Source organism: Uloborus diversus, chromosome 5, assembly GCF_026930045.1.
Source record: "Uloborus diversus isolate 005 chromosome 5, Udiv.v.3.1, whole genome shotgun sequence".
Classification (NCBI taxonomy): domain Eukaryota; kingdom Metazoa; phylum Arthropoda; class Arachnida; order Araneae; family Uloboridae; genus Uloborus; species Uloborus diversus.
This window is the reverse complement of record NC_072735.1, coordinates 141,503,150-141,526,302: the sequence shown is the minus strand read 5'-3', so window position 1 is coordinate 141,526,302 and position 23,153 is coordinate 141,503,150. Positions and strand designations below refer to the sequence as shown.

General features: G+C 30.8%; 1 protein-coding gene across 1 annotated transcript in view; it reads right to left on the bottom strand.

Moving 5' to 3' along the window:
• LOC129223170 (hemicentin-2-like) overlaps positions 1 to 23,153 on the bottom strand; it is a 160,548-nt gene that overhangs the window by 29,002 nt on the left and 108,393 nt on the right. The window contains exon 9 of the mRNA XM_054857736.1: positions 10,452 to 10,580. Within this exon, the coding sequence (XP_054713711.1) occupies positions 10,452 to 10,580 (129 nt within the window). The remainder of the gene's footprint in view (positions 1 to 10,451; positions 10,581 to 23,153) is intronic.

The window sequence follows — 23,153 nt, the reverse complement described above, 5'->3', positions numbered from 1 at the left end:
TTCATGCAAGGTTCTTGTATTTTTTTAAAAGGTGGTCTGATTTTTGTTCATTTGCTGTACTTAACTAAGTATATTTGAATCATTTTTGCTCTGAACTGAATTGCAAAGCTACAAGGCATTTTACATAGGGACATCTATGTGGAACATAATGCTCGTTTTGAAATTTATTTGTGGCGTGACATTTTAAAATTTAAAATACATTTTCTTGTTACGTATTCTTCTTCGAATAAATGAAAGGTATTGACTTTTGTTTTAATATAAGTGTAATGCACATAATGAGAGAATAGCTTACATTTATTTATTTTTCTTTTTTTAATATTGCTAATTTGTATGCTTGAACTGCAAATCAATTTTGAACAATTAGGGTGAAAAATAACAGATTAAAAAAAATACTAAGCACTTTTCATAATGCACTCAAAAAGACAAAATTAATTTTTTTTTTTTATGTCAGAAATTACAATATTTAAGTATTCCTGTAGTTTCCGAAAATTCCAAGAAAATGACACCACAAACGAAGAAAAGTGCGGCTCAAGTCATGAAGAGAATTTCTTATCATCATCTAGCTTTCAATCATAACTTTGAGTGTTGAAACATGCATATTTATCATATTGGGGAAAATTCGTTTAAAATGACCAGAACCGCGCTTTTCTTTGTTTGTGGTGTCATTTTCTTGGAATTTTTGAAAACTACAGGAATTCTTAAATATTGTAATTTCTGACCCAAAAAAGATATTTTGTCTTTTTGAGTGCGTTATGAAAAGGGTTTAGTATTTTTTGAAAAAAATCTGTTGTTCTATTCTTTTTAGTGTAAACGTATTTCAGAAACAGAATAATGTTACCATAACGAAAATTCACATTAATTTTTCCTAAAAATGCTCCGTACTAAAAGAAAGATAACTTCTATACGTGTAAAAAACTTAAATAAGTTGTCACTAAAAATTAATCCTTGTTCCTCTCTAGGATTTCTTTGTTTGCTAATTTATTTAAAACCATTGAAATGTTAAAGGTTTTCCAAACTAATTTATGTTTCGAAACATAGAAGTTACTCTTGATAAAGATCTTAATATGTCTCTTTACTTAGCCCCGTTATCGATTATTGGCATAGATGAGAGCTATGACAGGGGACAGCAATTTCATGCTTGCTCCAGTGAAGCCTTGATTCAAAATTTTCATTATGGTTACTATTAACATTATTGTTGCAAGGAAACACAATGTGTGACAATGGGTTTTATATTTAAACATGCAATGCGGAAATTACATGAAATTTGCTGTTTTTTCATCCTAACTGAAATAATAATTATATTTTAGAATTTCAGTTTTTCAGCGTTACGTTGTACCTCAAGATTAAGCAAATCATTTAGTGAAATCCCGAAGTCTCTAAGGGGTCTAGTTGCTGAAAAATAAGCAAAACTAGGCCTGAGATTTCTCCATGACAATTAGGCCATATATAATAAAAGTGATTAAAAAAGCTTTTACATTCTCTGACAAATATATGCTTGTTTACGTTCAGCCTTGAAATTAAATTGGTAAATCTTTACAATATATAATATTGTAAAGATAAACAAGTATTTTTCATTGTTTATTGGCAACAATTAAAAACCGAAAGTAAAACGCAGGGATCATGATAGAGAAAGTTACATAAAAAATAGTCTTTAAAAATATGCCCTAATTTGCTTATGCACCGATGTATTCCTATAAAAGCCAGTACAGGTGCACTGCCGTCTAGACTAAGAAAGCAGTATCTTCCAAATTTGTTGTTTTGCAAAATTAAGCATTTTCTTTGATATTTATAGGTGGAAATACTTCAAGCTACATTGCATTTGTCTTTCCATTTTAGTGCTATTACTGCTTTCTGTCGCTGTTGGATAATGTAAATAAACTTATAAAGTGAATTAACTACAATTGGATAAACAATGAAAATAGTGCGTTTTACGTTAGAACGGCAGTACATAAATAAACCGTTTAACCCTTACAATGTTCATATTTAAGTAAAATACTACAAGTACTCTCAAGCATAAAAGTTTATGGGAAACTACATATAGTAAATAAAATTATTTTTCAGAAATGATTTATACTATTGAAATTACAATTATTTGGTAAAACATAATTAATACATGTAAGATAGCTTCAAACACGACATAGCCTTAAAAAACTCCTTCTTAGATATTAGAGTTTTTAAATGATTTGAAAGGACTACATAACAAAGAAAAAAAACATATTGAAATTACTATCCTTAAATAATCTGTACTAGTGTAAATGTGTACACCGACTAAACGATAAATAAAAAATTGAGCTAAACATGTCTTCAAAAGACTTCAAAATTCGCATTTAGACATTATAATTTTAAAGAAGTTAAAACGAATGGAAAGACTGCATAAAATACCACTGCTTCATAACTTAAAGATCACCGCAATTTTTCATTCCCAGTTTCTTCTCCAATCCCATATTTTTCCCCGTCTTAATGATCAATTATTATAATGACGGGCCCAAAAGACTTGTCACTGAAAAGTCCTCATGAAATTATACTTTCCGCAAAGCACCAGCTTTTTAAAAACAGTAATTTAAGATACGGAGACTTTTACTTCATGTGTAAACTCTACTTTTAAAAAATGTCCAGAATTCCCGAGCAAGCGATTTTTCTTTCACTTTTATTTGATGAAGGAGTAAAAAATGTATACATAACTTGAGTTGAAGTCAAGAGTTTCTTCTTTATTTTCATCATTTCTGAGCGAAAGTCGACTTTAAATTATAGGGATTAGACAAGCGTGACTTAACACTGACGAACGACATGTGTGTTTAAAATGGATTTTTTCTGCCTACATAATAGTTTATTGCGTCTGGTATCTTTTTCACATTTTTATTTACTTATTTATCGCTTTTAGAAAATCATGGTTATTAAAGTTTTTAGCTAAGTAGTTTTTTTTTCTCTTTTTGTAAATGAAAAACTGATAGAATTTTCTTGAAAAATATTGCGAAGTTAATAATCCATACTATGAGCAAAAAGTTTATTCTTTTTTCTTTTGTTAAGTAAGATGTGTGAAAAATTTACTATCAACTGAAGTAAAAATTATCTATGATACATTTTAGAAACTGTTTCTTCCCAAACTTCAAAAAATGGGCTAAGGAGCACGTATAACTATTTTACTAACTAACTTCTATATTAATTAATTTTATTATTGGATACTTTTTTTTCACGTTTCTTCAGTTGTATTTTGAAATTTTCAAAACAATAATGAAAAATATATATTTTAGTGTTAAAAGTTCTAAAGCAGTGCTCAAATGCACCGAATTTGGCTTTTAGTCGAATTGCATTACATAAAATAGTGGATTTATGCTTTATGTGTCTAACTTAGTAAGTTTATGATAAACTAGCAATACCAGCTCGACGATGTATATGCTAAGAACTAAAGGGAAGTCTCTTGAATAAGAAAACTCACACCCACGCCTGATGTAAAATTATCATTTTTCTTTAACCGGGGGGGGGGGATACGTACACACCCTTTAGAGAACCTATAAAAGTTTCTTTGCAATTTAAAATAATTCCTCAGAACATTAAATTTTATTGATATAGTACTAAGAGACAGCGAATTTGAAAGCCACTTTTCAAAAGTACAAAACTGCTGTTTGCAATGTTAAGGAGCCCTTAAGCACACTTTAGCACCTATAGCTGTGCAAGTTGATGCAAGTTAATTTGGAACCCATAGAAGGGGCACTCTTCAGAGAGCTTTGTTTTTTTTTTTTACTATCTTGGTTATGTATATTTCTATCAACTTCTTTTTGTTTTCAGTTGGGAGCAGGATTGTGTTGTAGCTATGAGCTATTTACTTAAACTCTATTTTCTACGGGATGGAGGGGAATATTTTCATTTCAGTCGAAACAGAACTCGTAACGCGTTTTGTAATCTGATTCTTTCTAATAGACGATTATTTATTTCTTTGCGAATCAAATAATATTGAGAAACAATCTTCGGACGTTGGTGAGTGTTAGCTAGCAGGGTGCAAAGCCTCCTAGTTACATAAATGATAGATGTGTTTCATTTTATTAACAGAAAAGTAGAACAATAATTTGACCATTGTTGTACTATTTATCCAAACAAGACTTAATTAAAAGCATGTAAAAAAAAGTTTGCAATTAAATCCAAAGTAGAATTATAAATAGCTAGAAAGAAGAAAAAAGTTAAAAAAAATATATGAAATAAAAATGTATTATTAAACGCAATGCTTAACGAGGTTCTGGACTTCCATAGCTTAACTTACTGAGCATGACTTAATTTCGTTACTTTTTGAGAGCAAATTGCCGGTATTAGCGTATTACTTACATCATTTTCTATTGCAGAAAAAAAAGTTAAAAATATACTCATTTGCATGCAAAAATAACACATAATAAATAATACTTACTTATCATTTCCATGTTTTTGCCGTGCTAGCATGAAAGGAAAATGAAAAATCAGTTTTTTTCTTAATAAAGTTTTTTTGTTCTTAAAAATCGATATCTTTTTTAAGAGCTTAAAGTTCGGAAAGCACCACTGTTATTTTTAATGAATAGAAATAATTCTGTTAAAATATACAAGACTCATTTAAAAACATAATTTTAAAAAAAGACGTGAATACTTTAGGAAATATTCAGCTATACTTCCTCGTGAACTCTGAAGTAACAAAAAATAACATTTTTGGAACATTATAATTGGCTTGATAATGAAAGTAGAGAAAAATATGGCTAAAATCTTAGAAATAGGAAATATTTTTCTTGTTCTTATTGTTAAATATGCGTTCTTAATGAGAATCTCGATTTTTTTTCCACGAAAGGAAACAAATCAAACACTCAAAAATGTTTAAAGTTTGGTACGAAATGTTAAATGAATACGTAGAATATCAATGCTGAATTACGTTATATTTTAGGCAAAGATATTTCACAGAAAGACTAGGGTGTCGATAACTCGACACCCCAAGGAAATATTAAAACATGTCGTGCTAAGTGGATGTCAACTTACTGAGGTTCCATTTTTTTTACTCCTTGAGAGTTTCTGTATCACCTACTTATTAACTTAACATTTACATAATGAAAATTAATTCCAGTAAATACATTTTCTTTTCGTTTTCTCTTTTTTAAAAGTACATATCAAAATCACTAATATTTTTTGAATACTTTCTGAAAAATAAATGCATCATTAAAAAAAAAAAGAAAGAAAAAGCTTCTTGTTAGTCAGGTCTTTTAAACAAAAAAAGTCCTGCTCACACTATGTAATCACATGTGCAAAACATTTTATGGTACCTTTCTCTCCAGAGAACCGCACAGAGTGTGGCTGCCAACTCTCCTGGTCGTGGATAAAGGAAATAATTTTCTAAAAGAGCTTTACCGAAAAGGATTGAGTGACCAAGAAACCGCAGTAAAAAAAAGGGAATAGGTGGTCAATATGAAAAAATATCGGAATAAAAAATTAGACTACAATTGCAAATTGGATGTCGACTTATAGCTGTTTCTGCAAATGTGTGTCAAGTTAAAGTTTTCGCCCATTAAAATAGCATTGGGCCAACCATAAGAAAAATAAACGTCGTGTTACCGAGTTAGTCGAGTTATCCACGTGTCGAGTTACTGAAGTTTTACCATAATACCATTATTTTAGCAGGTGACGTGCATTTCCAAATCTTGGAAGCTGAAGCACGAAAATTCAAAAATTGGAAGTGTCTTTATATTTCTCAAGACTGAAAATTACATCCCAAAAAAGGTTTCATGTTGTTTTATGAAATCCGTATAGATTTCAGTAAAAAATCCATTTTAAAGAGAGTGATATATTTGATGTCTTTTGGCATTGTTTTTTGCTTAGACGGTGATATTTCTTTCTATGTTTCATTTAAGTACTAGCATGTTTTCATTCTAAAAAAAGGTTGACTTTCTAGGACATTTGTGCAGAGATAGCTCAAAAAAGATTTTGTAACAAATTTGGTAGCTAATGGTTTTCGGACTGCCGACAAGAGTTCTAAGCTTTGATGATATGAGTTGTGTTCATTTCGTAATAGTGTTTTTTTTTTTTTAATGTTTTATACACATGAACTATTTTGTAAGAATCTTATGAACTGGAATAGCTATACCATATACATTTTTTTTAAAGTTCTAATGGCAAAGTAAATTAGAGTAATCACACACTGCTACGGAATTTACGACATAAATATTTTAGTGCACGATTGTTCATGTTTTCACATCGTATTCTGCTACAAAACCCTTTCGATAGAACTATTATTCCAACTGTATCTATACCATCACGAACTTCAATATATCCCACACAATCCCCCCCCCATCCCCGCCCCAAAAATATGATTTTATGAGTTAGGAGAATTTTTCACTATAGATATTTTAAACGTTAATCAGTACTTTTCCTTTCACAATTTTCATCAGCAGCGTTTCCTATAGCAATGTTTTTTTAAGATAGCTGTGCTCTAACATGAAAAAAAAAAAAAGCGTAGTACACATGAGTCGCTTTTGAGATATGTATGCAAAAAATACGTAAGTAAATTACGTATATTTTTACGCTCTACATTCTAAATTGCTTAAAAGTATTAATTTGCTATCATTTCTTAACGTTCAGAATTTTGTAATATTGTAAGTTTAAAATTCTCAGAAAATCAATCATTGAAGTTTTGTTTGATGCATTACAGTTTCACGCATGAACGTCCTTTTAATTTACTAGTTGCTTGATAATTTCCCTATGTAAAGTTTGCGATAGCTTTTGCGTGACATCAAACACGTAACATATTAGTCCAATTTTTTTTTTCCAGAACTGTTTCGAAGATTTTAATGAGAACGATATTTCAAGTATGTATATATCGTATTTAAGATTAACGTAGAATAGATTAGGAAGATGATAATATCTTATTAAATAGTCAAAAGGCTAACATTTGCATGAAGATAACTATTTTTACTAGCTAATTACATTTCGTTTTAGCTCTTGACTTCATGAATGTAAAATCATGTTGTTCAATATTTGTTTTGAGCTACTGTAAAATTGAAACACGCATGCAGTTCACTGAAAATTGTTCTGAGAATTGATTGAAAACCACTTCATGAAATTAAAAACTAGTGCACAATATTGCAACTACTGGCTTGAATATAATGTGCCAATATGCTCATATTTTGCTTTAAATATTTATATCTTGCAGGTTGCGAAAAAAAAATCTATGTTTGTTAGAATATGTTTTAAACATTTAAAATTTTGGTAAACATGATGTAATAAAGTTATACAAACAAGACCGTTTGTATTAGGAGTTTAATAATGTGGATTTAAAAAAAAAACCTACGATCACGAGCAAAATATTAAAAAAAAAGGAAACAAAAGAAAATACGAGAAGAAAATTGTGAACTCGTCCTTACGCATGATAGAAAACGGGAAGGAAATGTTTATGTGCAATGTTTCATTTTATAAATTACTTGCTGTTATTCTCGACATTGCATGGTCTATCTCGAAACAAAAGTTGTGTTAAGTCACGTATGTTTAAGATTGAATGAAAGAAAAAAAATATAGAGTTAAAATTAAAGCCAGAATGTAAAACGGATCAATTTTACGACTCAAAATGAAAATTCAGAGTTCCAGAAATATCTGTCATTGTTATTAATAGGCGTATTTACCACAATTCATGGATTTTCCGGAGAAAACCTCACTAAGAAGGTTATCATCTCTATAGTTTTAAACCCCCTACGTGTATTCCTGCGTATTAGAGAACCTCTGTGCTAAGTGTTGACAAATAGCCTAAACTGATTTGTGTAAGACGTCCAATATGTAAATTGTAGCATATTGCTTCTTCAAACGTGTGTGTAGTTATAGATAATATACACCCCTTTTACCTTTCGAAACAACATACATAAGGCTTTTTAAAGGCTAAAATAATGTTAGCTCATGACTGCTAGGGATGCATTAATTGTCCCAGAAAAAAAATCTCATCTTTTTTAAACTAAAAATTAGATCAGAGTTTAGTTTTGTTACCATACATCAAGGTAAGTTTAAAGATAAAAGGTAATCGAACAGCTGTTCCCCATCCATACTATTGATTTGTTACTTTCACAAAAATCTAACCTTTCTGGCAAATATTCAGAAGTCACGAAATTCATTTTGCCGTCAGATTATTAATATATCATCAGCCTTCAGATAAGCCCAAACTGCTTCAGGGCTTCATTTATTCCAATCAGTGAGTCCCAGATGCAAATAGACTGGTAAAAATGAAGAAAGTCCAAAATGTTTATTAATGATTTACCCCATTACCACAGATTTACCTTTGCACAGACCTAGCTTTTGGAGAAAACAACCCAAGTCATTTGCATACGTGTATATGCATGTATTTATTTATTGCTTATTTGCCTTGCCGAAACAGTAGTAATTGGATTATTGACGAAATCGAAAAGCACCGTGCTAAGTGGCACTCCGCATTTTGATGAATTGCCACCGAGCTTAGCTGCCGACTGTACGTAATACTTAATAGTTCACGGAGTTTTATATTACGGTTTTATCATCGCTTTGATGCCTAGGCTTCCTAGCAATAAATAATTGACTTCAGTGATTTCTTTCTCGCATTAGAAACAGCGGAAATAGAGATTCATAGAAGTCAATTATGAGTCAAATGCGTTTTGCTGCGAGTTATGAGTTCACCATTACCTTCTTTAGATGAAGTATTATGTGATTTATAAAGATTAGGTGAACGTGCAAATCCTTTAAGGGAAAAAATGACAAATTGTGACGAGCCAGTTGCATTTTTGGAAATTTTCAGTTACTATTCTTACCAAAGTATTCCTAGTAAATCAACATGAACAGAGAAAATAATGGTAAAGTTACTTTATTGACTGGATCCGATATATAGATTGTTTCAAGAAACGCGAGACCTTTTGACAACATTAATATTACCAGTTACACAACGCATTAACAAAACAACATTATTTTTAAATCTCCACCGTTCTACCTCGTATAACTATAACCTCCTAAAAAATGAGATTTGCGCAATTTTTAACTCGACCTGAAAATCTTAACCTTTGTATCAACGTGCTAACCTGCATAAACAGGTTAGCAGGATGAAGTTAAGAAGTAATGCGATTGTTTGCAAGAAATCTCGGTTTTACTTTGGCAAAATGAAAATCATCAATTCAAAACTTGGTATTTGTCTCAACCCTTGGAAATATAGCACTTCATGTATCATCCCATCCACGTTTTTTATAATAATAACGGAGGTATTAGTACTTTTCGCGCCATATCGTAGTAGATATTAAGAAGTAGAGTTTTTATTTTAATGACTAAGAACCTTTCAATTTTAAATTGTACCAGCTTGCTTTCAGTATTTAACACTTTGTGCATTAAAACACTCCATCGTTAAAAGTATGTTTAAAGTATACTCAAAAACTTAATTAATTAAGGAAAACATTAAGTGTAATGAAGAGATAGCAAGGCTCGAAATTTTCATTAGAAGTTCAAATGCGCTTTATTAATTGTTCTCTTGAATTACGCCATCACTATTTAATTTTTGTTTTTTTGAAAACCACAAATTAGAGGTTGTAGACTTGGTTATGCTAGCTTTCGCTGAATCTAGAAAATGTCCCTAACATACAGATTCAACATGTAACAGAAGCCATCGTATCTTTAGGAAAAAAAGCCCGCATATAAGACATTATTAATTATATGAAATGATACCTACGCTACTTGTATGTATAGGGAACATTTTTGATACAAATAACGTAAACAATCCAAATTGGTTCACTTAGCTCCCTCCCTTTGTTGCTAAGATTTGAAGCTGAAAAAACACATTTTAATATGATGTACTTGTATTTTGTGGTTTTAATGCTCTCATTGCTTTTTGACTCACAAAACAAAGCCCTCATAACTCTTTTGGTCCAAATTGACGCTCCAGAGATTTGATGTCATTCACAGTCAGCTCTACTAGTCACTTTTTTACGGGTTTTTTATGATTTTCAGGACTTAAAGTATATTTAATATAGTATTATCGGAAGAAATAAGAATTCATATTCAGAAAAATAATTGTATAGCGTGTTTACATTAAAAAAAAGTCCTTTACGATATCATTTTTAATGCATACTGTTCCTTTTTCAGCGCATTCGTTTTCTTGTTAAAACTAAACATGTTTTTGAAAAGTGTGTCTTTGTCTGCAGAAAATATTAGTAGCAAAATTTAAATCGCAGCGTAAGTAGTTATCCAAAGTCACATTTTCAAAACGAAAATACTTAATTTTGTGGCAAATTTTATTAAATCGCACCAGGGCTCACAAAAGCATGTATTCTCGAGCATTGAATCAATGCCCTTTTAGTAAATGTCTTTAAAAAAATCGTGTTTTTTTTGTCAAACCAAACTTACATTACATTATAAAATTTGGTATAGTAAGTAAGTTTGGTATAGTACTAGGTTTACATAGTATTAATTAGAAAGTAAGCTGTTTTAGGCATACATAAAAAACGTCTGCTTACCTTTTTTGCTTTCTTTTCTATTTCTCGCTTTGAAAACTAATATGATTGTAATTGCGAGTAGCACTAGAACGACAACAACACAAATAAGAACTATCAAGACTGGACTAAACGTTGCCTGCCAAGGGTCATCTAAAAATAAAAGAAATAATGAATATTATTGGACATTAAATATTCACATTAATGCGATTCTTTAATAATATTATGTTTCAAAAATTATTAAAGTCATTTTTCTTTTCATGTAACTTATAAAACTTGACAACCTGAAGGAACGTTGTAGCCGAACGTTTTTTCTCTTTTTTCTTACTTTTAGCAAATTCTGTCGATACAGTAAATATTAATTTTTAGTGACAACATATTACAATGTTTCCAGTGCATTTTATTATTTTGTTAATGCACTGGAACTTTACCTAATACACTTTAATTAATAGTAAATAAAAAGTATGGTTTTTATGATCTTCAGTTAAAAAACAAAGTTTATAACATTTTATATTCATAGCATACAAAGAGAAAAACAATCATTGCATTCGTTGTTTTATGTCCATTTTTTTCCACTCTCATACAAATTAAAAATCCATGGTCTAGTGAACTTATTTTCAGCCTTTTTCTTTGTTTTCTGTAAATTATTGACACCTAACTCACATAACGGCTATAAGTTAAGAATAGAAAATATGAAACTTTTCTTGAGTAATGAATAATATTTAACACTCAAGGTGTAATGATTTAACCAGAACTTACGGTGTCGCGTTTTATTTAATATTTATAAATATGCAACTAAGTATTTTATTTGATAATTTAAGCACGTGTGTTTCAAGAGCGACAGTGTGGGGAATTACCCATGAATAAAGAGAAAAATTTACCAGCAGCTGCGTGTTTGTGTGAAGTGCATTAGATTTGAGTTCGTCTTTGTATGCTTAGAGTAAAATGTGTTTAAATAGATTGTTGTACATAACAGTAAATTTCAACGTAATATAATTTCACTAGTAAAGCTATTCGGATTTCACATGAATTCGTGGATCTGTTTATTTATTGTTGTTATTAATTATTAAATTTATAAATTTGTTTTAAAAAAACAGTGCGAAACATACTACTGACCGAACCAAAACGTTAGTAGAGAAGTTTATCTTTGTTTATGAATTTTTATTGTTTAGACCCTACGTTTTTATTTTTGTACATGTTACATATTGTGGTCCCTTTAGTTCAAAGCAAGTCACATATTTTTCCGTTAATTGTTTTAAATAATGCTTAATATAGCTTATTTACATAGTGCACCGTTTGACTAACTGAGATTTCAATCTAGTTAAGTAAAGTGACAGTTCGTAAATCTCTGCAACGTGGGACAAGAAGAGCTCACCATTTATGACAAAGAAAATTACGTTGCAGGTGTAGTGTTTTCAGCGTATATTATTCATACATTGAAAGTGTTGGATTTTGCATTGAACAAAAACTTATTTAGGGTAGACCGAACAGTGAATGAACAGTTAAGCACAATTTCATTTTTAAAAAATCCTAGTAATTTTAAATTCTATACTATACAGATCGTGATAGTTAAAACATTTTAATTGCTCTATGTAAATATCTCAAAAAAATCGCGGGAACTTAAATGGTACCGCTTCCGACTTTTTTAGGTGTTTAAAAAAAATGGCGCAATGACCCAGTGAATGAACACCTCCGACCAGTAAATGAACACATATTGGTCCAGTGAATGAACATGATAAATTTTGATTCAAGAAGAAACTAAGTTTCTTTAAAATCTATCTATCTATTTATATTACTATCTATATTTATCTATTTATATAACTATCTATATATCTTTCTATCTCTTCTATCTATCTATCTATCTACTTATATATCTCTCTATCTACCTAACTATATATTTATTTATATTTTAGTACATCTAAATATCTACCAATCTATTATCCTAATCAATCTATCTATTTTTCTATCTACTTATATGTCTATCTACCTAACTATATACCTATTTATCTGTCAGTACATCTAAATATCTACCAATTTATTATCCTATTCAATCTATCTATCTATCTACTTATATATACATCTATCTATCTATATACTTATCTATCTATCTATATATCTATCTGTCAGTCTGTACATCTAAATATCTACCAATATATTATCCTAATTAAGCTATCTATCTATCTACCTGCTTATCTACCTGTCTATCGATTTACTTATCTATATATCTATATATCTACCTGCTTATCTACCTGTCTATCGATTTACCTATATATCTATCTATCTCTTTATCAGTATATCTACCTATCTATATCTATCTATCCATCTATCTATATCTGTCGGTCTATCTATCTGTCTATATATCTACCTACTATCTATCTCTATATCAGCCTTTCTACCTAGCTATCTATCTATATTGGCCTCTCTGCCTACCTATCTATCTATTAACCATTACATATTCATTTGTCTATCAATAAATCTTTCGATCTATCTCTCTACCTACCTATTCTATCTCTATATTTATCTACCTATATATCTATTTACCACTTATTTTTAATATATCTATCTCTATATCTTCCTCTACCTATTTATCTATCTATCTGTATACAAACATACATACATATCTACCTATCCATTCTCTCTCTTTGTATACATATTTCTATTTCTCTATATCTCTATCTACCTGTCTATCTATCAAGAGAGATAAAGGTATAGATAGTTAAACTCAGTAAAAAGTGCATTGTTTGCAAAGACAAAAATAAAGAAATTATAAAATATGTAATAAAATACATAAATAAATAAGCACATAAAACTATCTGCATTACAAAAAAGTATGAAAATGAAAATATATCAAAGAAACTTGATTTAAAAAGAAATTTTGTCAATGTTCATTCATTGGGTTTTCGCAATTTTTCGTACCCGGTGGCTGAACACCCCTATTACTGAAAATCTACGCATTCTGCATTGGCTGAAACAATTTAAATCCATAGCCTAAATATGTATACTTAATTTTCCTTCCATAGAGTTAAAGAATAAAATTTATCAATGAAAATAATATTTATCAAAATAATTGCTCGCACGAAACCAGCCTTATTATTTTGAAAGAGAAAAAGAACGATTCACTGCAGTAAAACTTTCAATTTTTTTCCAGGAAAAAAATACGTTTTCAAAGTAACCAATCAGGTATCATATAGCTTAGAATATCAATAAAGAAAATTTTTGTAGTGAATTTATTTAGAAAAAAAAATTTGGAAGCTTATTTTTTTTTTTTTTAAATGACTCGCGGTTCATTCACTGGGTGGTGTTCACTCACTGGTCGGTCTACCCTATGTACCCATTAGCATTGCTTCCTGCTTCGTTTTTTGTTAGGTGTTGGTCTAAATTTTAATTATGAGTGCTGAATGCTCCATTGTTACAAATATATTTGTTTCTTGTTATCCTGCTCATCTTGCCCCGTATTAGTTTTAATATGAAGAATTTCACTTTTCAGAAATGGTACGATGTGTCATGACATTTTAAAATCAGTTTTATATAAATGGATATAGCGTATTTTAAAAGAACACCAAATCCACTTTCACTTATAGGGATAGAACACCATGTGGTTAAAACTACTCTTCTGTTAAGGTTTGAAAATAGACATAGCGTTGTATCCCTCCGAGGTACAGATTTTAAATATTAGTAGATATTTGAAATGTTGAATGGAAAATTCTCTAATTATGAAACTATTTACTGTTTTCAGCTAATCCCGGAAATACTAGTATTTTACCTCAGAAAATACCGGTATTAGAAAATGTCAAAATTGCTCGAAATATTTGTATTCGGTATACCGGTATTACAATCACTAATTATGAAAAATTTAAAAATGAAACAAGGCAAAAACAATAGCAATAAAACTCATATTTAACGACAAAAACCAACTCTAAAATAGTCTTGATCGCTTATTTAGTAAAAATTGGGGTATAAACATTAATGTATGTACAATTAGTGACAAAAAATAGTGCTTTAATCTCAAAAACTAACAATCAGCTGAGTGTAGTGGTTCGAATAAAAATAAAGAAAACACGTAATACTTTTCAAATTTTAAGAATGATTTTGAAAAGTTAAAGCTCCGGTAAGCATTATAATAGATTAAATAGTTTGTTTAGGTCTTTTTTTAATAATGTGGTAAAGACTTCTCTCTATTCAGCCTTTTAAAACTTTCGCTAGTAGCTTAAAACTTTCCCTGGTAGGTGATTTATTTTTGCTGTAGGTCAAAGTTTTGAAGCAAAGGCATCTCTGTCAAACAATAAGTAAAATAAACAGCATGTACTTATGTTTATAACTCAAAAGCGTCAAGTGTGGTTTTTAAACATGTTTCAAAATTGGAACAAAATAAGTCTAAACTTGGTAATTCTCACCTTGGAGGCAGTGAGAATTAAAGGGATGCAAGTGGACATTTTCAAGTTTCGAGTAAACGTGTATAAAGATAAAGTCGTAGGTAGGCTTTCATTGATTTTTTTTCTAAATCATGCTGTACAGCAGCACCTACATGGGCTAATACTGATATCTCTTGCCCCAAGACATAGGAGAGGTTCCCTACTATTTGTAATGATTACCTCCAAATTTTTAATTTTGCCACTTACATCCCTTTGCTTCTGACTGTTTCATGTGTAATCATTCTTCGAATCTTCTACCATTCTATAGAAACAATGTATGTATTGCTTAGCTTCTTCAAAAATGCTTGCAGCCTCTTTGATCCACAATCCCGAAAAAAAATATCTCAACTCTAAAAGCGGGTAATGACATATAACCCTAAAAAGCATGTACAAAACGTATCATTTAATTATTCCGGCTTAAACGTACCATTACTGCGCTGCAATAATGTCATTATTAAAATTTTGTAACATTGCAATTTCTTGATTCTAAAGAGTGAACAAGCCTAAATATGCAACTCCACTCTCTTCTACTTTAGCAAACATGGTTTTTGTGCTAAAACGAATGCTTAATTTAAGCAAGAAAGTTTGGTACTAAAAAGCAAAGATAAATACGAATTTTGGCCGTAGTATATTTTAAATTACTTTGTGTATAAGAATACAAATATGAAAGTTTTAAGTATATTCAAACATTGTTTTAGAAATGGAAACGGAATTGTGTTTTGTTTTGTTTTATGTGGTATTGGGAAAGACGACGCCTCAATAAAAATGAATATATGAAGGAGGGGGGATATATGTCCTACCTAATGTGTTGCAAAATGCGAAGACAAACGTCGCATTGCTGCATTTGAAATACAGTTGTTTTTTCATCCGTAAGCCCCGCAACGGGCGCCATATCGTTTCTGTTTTGTTTTAAATTTACGAAAAAAGCAGAGAAAAGCGACTTGAGTCAGTTTAATAGTGTTTCTGCCGTTTTGTAAGATGTTTCTTTTTTCAAATATTTTTTCTCAGAAAAAAAATCAGTTTTGACACTGAGTTGCTGAAAATTCTTGATGAAAATTTTAAATTTGTTACATTCAACGGATTTAAAAATTTTTTGAAAAATGCTATTTAAATATATTCACATAAGTACATTGTAATAATTTTTAAACTCAATTTCATTTTTTTTGCAGAAATAGTAACAATAAAGGCAAATTTCATGCGCATTTCAGGAGCTTTTTTAATGTATTATTTACGAATAGAAAAACCGCTTACAATATCACGAAAGGGTTAGTTCTCAATGAATAGGATGATCTAGAATACATATCGAAAACCTGTGTAGTGTGTAACTTCCTGTGTGCATGCAGAGTTATGGTAATTTTTAAAAATCCGTATTACAAAAACTAAATAAATAAAAAGAAATGTTGCTGAAAAACGTGTTACTATCTTTCGTAGTAGTTATCTAAGTTTTCGTTGAATAGAATGGATAAAGAAATATACGAGGATTTTAACATTAATATTGGCAACTATTTATCGCTTATTAAAAAAATGTTTTCTGCCTCTTTGGAATGAGATAAAGTAAAATGATGAAGGCTTATGTTTTTGCCATGATGGAACAATTAAAACGATTTAACTACAGCACGCCTTTTGTTTCAGCGATTCCTTCCTAGTATTTATATATACAAAATTATAACTGTTTTGCGAAATGTTCTGAAAAACTAAATGGATTTTAAGAACAGCTACTGCCCTATATAAGTTTTCACCGTACGAGTAGGAAGGAGAAAATAACGAGAGGATTGAAACATTAACAGCGGTAAATATTTATTCATCTTTGTTACTAACTAGTGGCACCCGCACGGTTTTGCCCGTATTAAAAAATTAAAAGGTTTTTGGTTCGCCCTGTATATTTACAAATAATGAATTTCTCGCCAATCGGCTTGCCAATGGTACGGTTATACGTTATGATAACTTGGTAATTTACTCGTCCATCTTATGATAGTTTTGCTCGGGAAAATTTTCCTAAAATTGGAATAGAGAAAGAAAAAAATCGAATTTTCGAAAAATCGCTTCAAGGTGCCCACTCTCATGCTACAAACTAATTTTGTACATAATTTCATGAAAATAGGCCGAACGGTCTAGGCGCTATGCGCGTCACAGAGATCCGGACAGAGAGAGATCCGGACAGATATTCAGACCGAGAGACTTTCAGATTTGCTACTAGTAAAGATAATAAAACCGAAAGTCTCTCTGTCTGTCTGTCAGGATCTCTGTGACACGCATAGCGCCTATACCGTTCGACCGATTTTAATGAAATTATGTACAAATTTAGTTTGTAGCATGGGGTGTGCACCTCGAAGCGATTTTTCGAAAGTTCGATTTTGCTCTTTTTCTATTCCAATTTTAAGAAAATTTTACTGTGCAAATTATCACAACATGGACGAGTAAATTACAAAATTATCATAACGTGGAACCGTAACATGTGCAAGCAAATGAATATAGCAAATTGGCGAGAAATTCATCATCCCTTATTTGTAAATATAGAGGCGAACCATGTGACCTTTTAGCTTTCTTCTACGGGCAAAGCCGTATGGGTACCACTAGTATCTAATAAAAAAGCAGTTAATACATCTTACTAATTGAATCAACGTAACAAAGATTTATGTTTTTGTCATGATAAAACACTAGAAATGAGGAAACCACTTAATGGGATTCGTCTTAGAACTGTTCCAGGAATTTCTTTGCAGTACACGAGGCCGTTTTGCAATAGACCGCTCCATTCGAGCTTTTGAAGAGAACTGGTGCTGCTAAGGGTGGGTAAACTACAATGTCCATAGCATTGGAATTGGATTGTGCCCAATGTCGGTAACTATATTAAAGACTAGTGGTACCCGCACGGCTTTGCCCGTAGTAGAAAATTAAAAGGTCATTTAGTTCGCTTGTATATTTACAAATAATGGATGATGAATTTCTCGCCAATTTGTTGTGTTCATTTGCTTGCCCATGTTACGGTTTCACGTTATGATAATTTGGTAATTTACTCGTTCACGTTGTGATAATTTACTTGGTAAAATGTTTTAAAAATTGGAACAGAAAAAGAACAAAATACAATTTTCAAAAAATCGCTTCGAGGTGCACACTTCTATGCTATAAACTAATTTTGTACCGAATTTCATGAAAATCGGACGAACGATTTAGACGCTATGGCGTCACAGAGATCCTGACAGAGATCCGACATCCTGGATGAGATTTAGACATCCAGACAGAGAGACTTTCAGCTTTATTTTAGTAAATAAGAGTAAAACTGGATGTCAAACATTACTTTTGAATTAGATGTAAATGAGTAGTTGTTAGCATTAAAGTTCAAACTCTCGCATTTTGTATACAGTTGACTACAGAAGTAATGCTCGTACAAATTAACTGTATTTCTCTCTCTCTCTCGTGTGTGTATGTGCGTGCCTGTATACACGAAGGATGTTCGAAATATATTAGACCTCTGTCGGAAGAAAAAAAAAACAGCAAACCTGGAAAGTTGAAAACTCAGTCACCCCTAAAAGTGTTTGTTTTGGTTTCCCATCTTTTTCTCAGCAGTGCTGCCATTGTTAGAAACATTCCAAGAAGGCATGTTTCAGAGCGGAGTATATCTCTGCTGTCTTTGCAGCTATAATATACTTACTTCTTTCTAAGTTCGTATTTTAATCAGCTCTTGAGTTTGGGGAACAGCCAGAAACCACAAGGAACCATAATAAGAGACTATAGATTCTGTTGGACCACATGTCTCTAATTATTGCCATGGTCATCTAATGCCGTGTGCATCTTCCAAATAGCTTCCACTTGGAAGCTTCACAGCTTCTGTCAAAACTTGAAGCAGTAGCGCTGTTTCAGTCTTTCCGTCATTTTTTTTAAATTAAAAAATCCTACACGAGTCACACTGTTTGCCTGAGACTCGATACAGACAGAGAGAGAAAAATTTAAGAAATACACACAAAGATTCAAGATTAGTTTTTGCAAGCGGGCGTGATTCATATCCATCAGGTTTTCAATAGAAACAAAAAGTTCGGATATTATTCGGAAAGACCTCGTTTACGTAAAAGAGAACTTTGTTTTTTAAAAATGTAAAAGCAGAAAATTGCTTTGGTGTGGTCTGGCACAAAAAATATATACACACAGAAAGAACTAAATATTCGTTAGTGAACAACACCACCCTAAAATTAAAACTTCTTCGTTGCCAACAGTAGATCTTTTACTTTAATTTTTTACTAAATTACTTTGAACTTAAAATATCTTATAGCTAAAAGTTGTTTTCACTGCGCATGCGCATTATTTGTTAAGAAGAGAAGAGTTTTTAGAGTAGTCTTTCTTTGCTAAAAAATCAGACATAAATATCGACCTGTATCCTGTGAAGAACTACACAGACGAATAAAATCGTGACTTACACCATATTTTGTATTAATGTAGCAATACAATGCGATCGCTAAGATGATTCAAAGTATATTTTTTTATCCGTCGTACTATTTCAAGTTTATGCTCCTCTTAGTATGAGATAGAAAAAAGTAAAGATTTGTGTTAGTTGCTTTATTCTGACAGTAACTCTGCACTCTTAACTCCTCTAATCGGTATACCACGGAATTATTTACCATATAATTCTTGCTTTATGAAAGAAAACATAAAAATTCTATAGAAAAACCTATAAAAAAGAAAAATGTCCTGGCTTACTTATAAGGGCAGGATTTGGTAAAAGACTATTGTCTGGAACAATATATTTTTGGGGCGGATTTGGCTTGATTTTTTTGTTAAATGGTGGAATGTGAGCGGATAATGGCTATAGTTTTTGAGTTACATTTCCATTACTTTTTTGTTGCTTAGTGTATTTTTTTCATCAAAAAATAGTCAAGAAATTAATCTGAATGTCTTTTACGCTGCAAAAGACTTATAAATGAACTAGCGGAACAATTTTGAATACTATTAGCATATGTATTTTAAGTTAACTGAAGACATTGGAAAAAAATTTCCATTTCATACATAATACCATTTTTCTTTTAGTTAAAAAAAAAAGAAAGAAAAGAAAAATGCCTTGGGATACTAAAAAGATTTATTCATTGTTAGTTCGTCAGGTTTTTTGGAAATTGACTTTTTATAGACTATTTTTGACTCGAAAAATACACAGTTTGAGTTTAAGAATGAGTGGTGTAGAGTGGCTACGTTTGACGTTGAATTTGGGACCTTTTGTTGATGGGTGGTATCTAATCAACTTTGCGCCCAAAATGAGAAGCTAAATCTATTGTCATCTTGACTGTGGTATTGATAATTTGAGACGAATTTGACATAAAAAACCTTATGATGTACCCAAAAAGATATTATTTTTAAAAATAAATTATGAATAAGTTATTGAATCTAGAAATATATTTTAAACATTAAAACAAGAGCTCTTAGTGGCACTTAAAAATCATTCGTTTGTAAGTATCACTCTCTCTTTTCTCTCTCTCTTTCTCTCTCTCTTTCTCTCTCTCTTTCTCTCTCTTTCTCTTTCTCCCTCTCTCTCTCTACTAATACTCTTTACCCATTTGTTTCGTTTGAACATTGTTTTCAAAAATGTTAATAACCAAATTATTCAGATAATTCTTATGTTACTATTTTAAATCTTTATAAAATTCTTTGGCTTTTGCTTGAACACACTTGAAAAGATTAATCAATATAATTACACATTTTTTTGGGTCCAAAATTAACTTAAGTCCTAGCATTGTCTCGACACAGAAAATTCCCTCACATAAAAGAGAAACTGCAATTGTTTGATTTAATAACTTCTAGACACTTAAGACAAATCATAAAATCTATACATTGTTCTTTTTCCCCAGATGTTTCAGATTTTGAGCAGAAATGACCATTTAAGCCCTTCTTGGGAGAACTAGTCTGAAATTTATTGGTTTCAGCTCTTGTAATCCTTTGATAGAAGGGAGAAATACCGCTGAAATAAAAAGCTATTGAATTTTGAGGAAACATTATATAGATTTAAAGAGCAATTGTAATCTCAACAACTTCCCCGACTTCCAACATTCACGTTTAATCTCCAGATTGAAAAAGAACGCTGAAAGCAGAGAACTTTTTTCAGTTTTCAAGACTGGACCGCTGAAAAATATTGGCGAGAAAGAGTGCGTTAAATAAAAGTAATCATGTAATTCAAAAACTAAAACATTTCTTTAAAAATATATTGCGGGGCAATCATATTTTACTCTTTTTGAAATCGCATGAGTACTTTTCTAAAGCATAGCTTTTTTTCTGTCATATTAGTACTTTTCCATATATAAGTGTTAAAAATGTCCCGTTTTTAGTAGTTATTTTTCAAATGTTGGAAGTTTGTTGGCTTCGCTTGCAAATTTAGCATGATGATAACGAAACCAAATATATTTCACCAGAGGAACTTTCTTTTTTAAAATTTCGTTAAATTTAATACTAAAACAAACTATTGAATTCCGAGAAACCATTTTTTAAATTTAAGGAACAGTTGTAATTTTAACACTATCCCCTACTCCCGACCTTACACGTTTGATTTCTAGATTAAAAGTGAACTGTTAGAGTCTGGAAATGATTTTCACTTCAAAAAAATAGCACTGAATATATGGTGATAAAAAGTGTTAAAAATTAATGTATTCGTGTGATTCAAAACCATTAAATTAATCACAAAACAATGTGAACTACCCATATGTAGGGTACCCCATTTATGATGGGGGCTCAGAAAATTTCTGGCTTACTATTTAAAAAAGGCATTTCTTGCCACTTTAGCCGTATTTAAAATTGTTTATTTTCACTTAAACATCATTTCTCCGTGGCAGTTCACCAAAAGAGGCTTTTCCCTCTTTGTAGCTTTTTATTTCAAGATCATCCTATGGGGATCATTAGTACGAGCATTGTAATATATTGATTATCATTTTCACACAATCGATGCTGTTCGCTAGGTGCTGCTCTAGGTTCTTCGTCATTCAAAATGACTTTACTCAGAAAGCCTTGAAGGCAAATCAGGGAACCGTCTGCAGGTGGTAATCAAAGCCAATCACGTCTTGGAATTACGTAAAACGCCTGCAGTGAATGGGATGTACTGACCTATGGGATTCCACTGACAGTCGCAATATTAGTTAAATGTCCCCATATGCATATTTTCCATTACTTCTCATAGATATAACAATAGTCATTATTTAGACTACCAAAAGGAAAAAATGTTTCTGAACAAGAGTGTGCCAAACATATTTAGCGTGACGAATCCAAATTATCCTATTTATTAAAAATATTAATAATAATGCTTGTTAAAAAGAAATTTACGTGTGTTTTAAAAGAAATTGAAGTGAGTCATCAACTCGGGCCAGAAATGTGTTTAGCCACAAGGAGTGACTTTTCGATCAAAATTTTTGTTTCTCGTAACTAAAATTGATATAAACATGGCAATGGATTATGTCATTTGGCGAAAAACATGTGTGGTTAGTATTGTAGAATATAGAATGTATAATACTTTCCTTTTTATTTGTATGTTTTATCGCTTTCACAGTTTTAACTCACGCTGTTATTCAATTAGTATATTTATATAGTTATTATTATTATTATTGTTATTATTACTATTATCATTATTATTGTTATTATTGCTATTATAATTATTATTGTTATTGTTGCTATTATAATTATTATGATAATTATTTTTGTTATTATTACAGATATTTTTACTATTTTTGTTTTTATTAGTATTTTATTAAGGGAATCTCAACTTTTCAGGCTCCGCACCTCTTTTGGACACTCACGTGACCATCCCCGCCTCCGCACCTCCGCATGTGGGTAATACAAATAGTGCAATCGGAGTTTGAAATTGAAGCTGGTTAGTTAATGATAATATAGATAAGATTTCTAACTAACGATATTTAATATTACTACACATAACATTTTTTAACATAATTATTTGAGCACATGCAATCAAATAACTAACTACAAATTAATTTTTAAGAAATTAAGGATGTAGGAAAAAAATGCATGCAATACAAATCAATTTTACAACAACAATGGGAGGTCTGTTAATGTTTTGTAAAAGTATGTCCTTGCAAGGTTTTGAATTTAGGTTGCAACTAGTAACTTAGGTGAAGGAGCGCATTTGGTTACTTTCAAAAACTTTATCGTTACTTTGACTATTTGACTATTTTTTTTTTACTATTTTATGCATGCTAATGCTGAAAATCATGATTCGCTAAGAAATGTGGATGAAAGCGGCACTAAAAACCTTTAAAAAATTTTAAAAACCGATAATGCCGAAAATAGTTACAAGTGACTACAAGTTAGAGCAAATTTTTGTTAGATTTATTTTTTT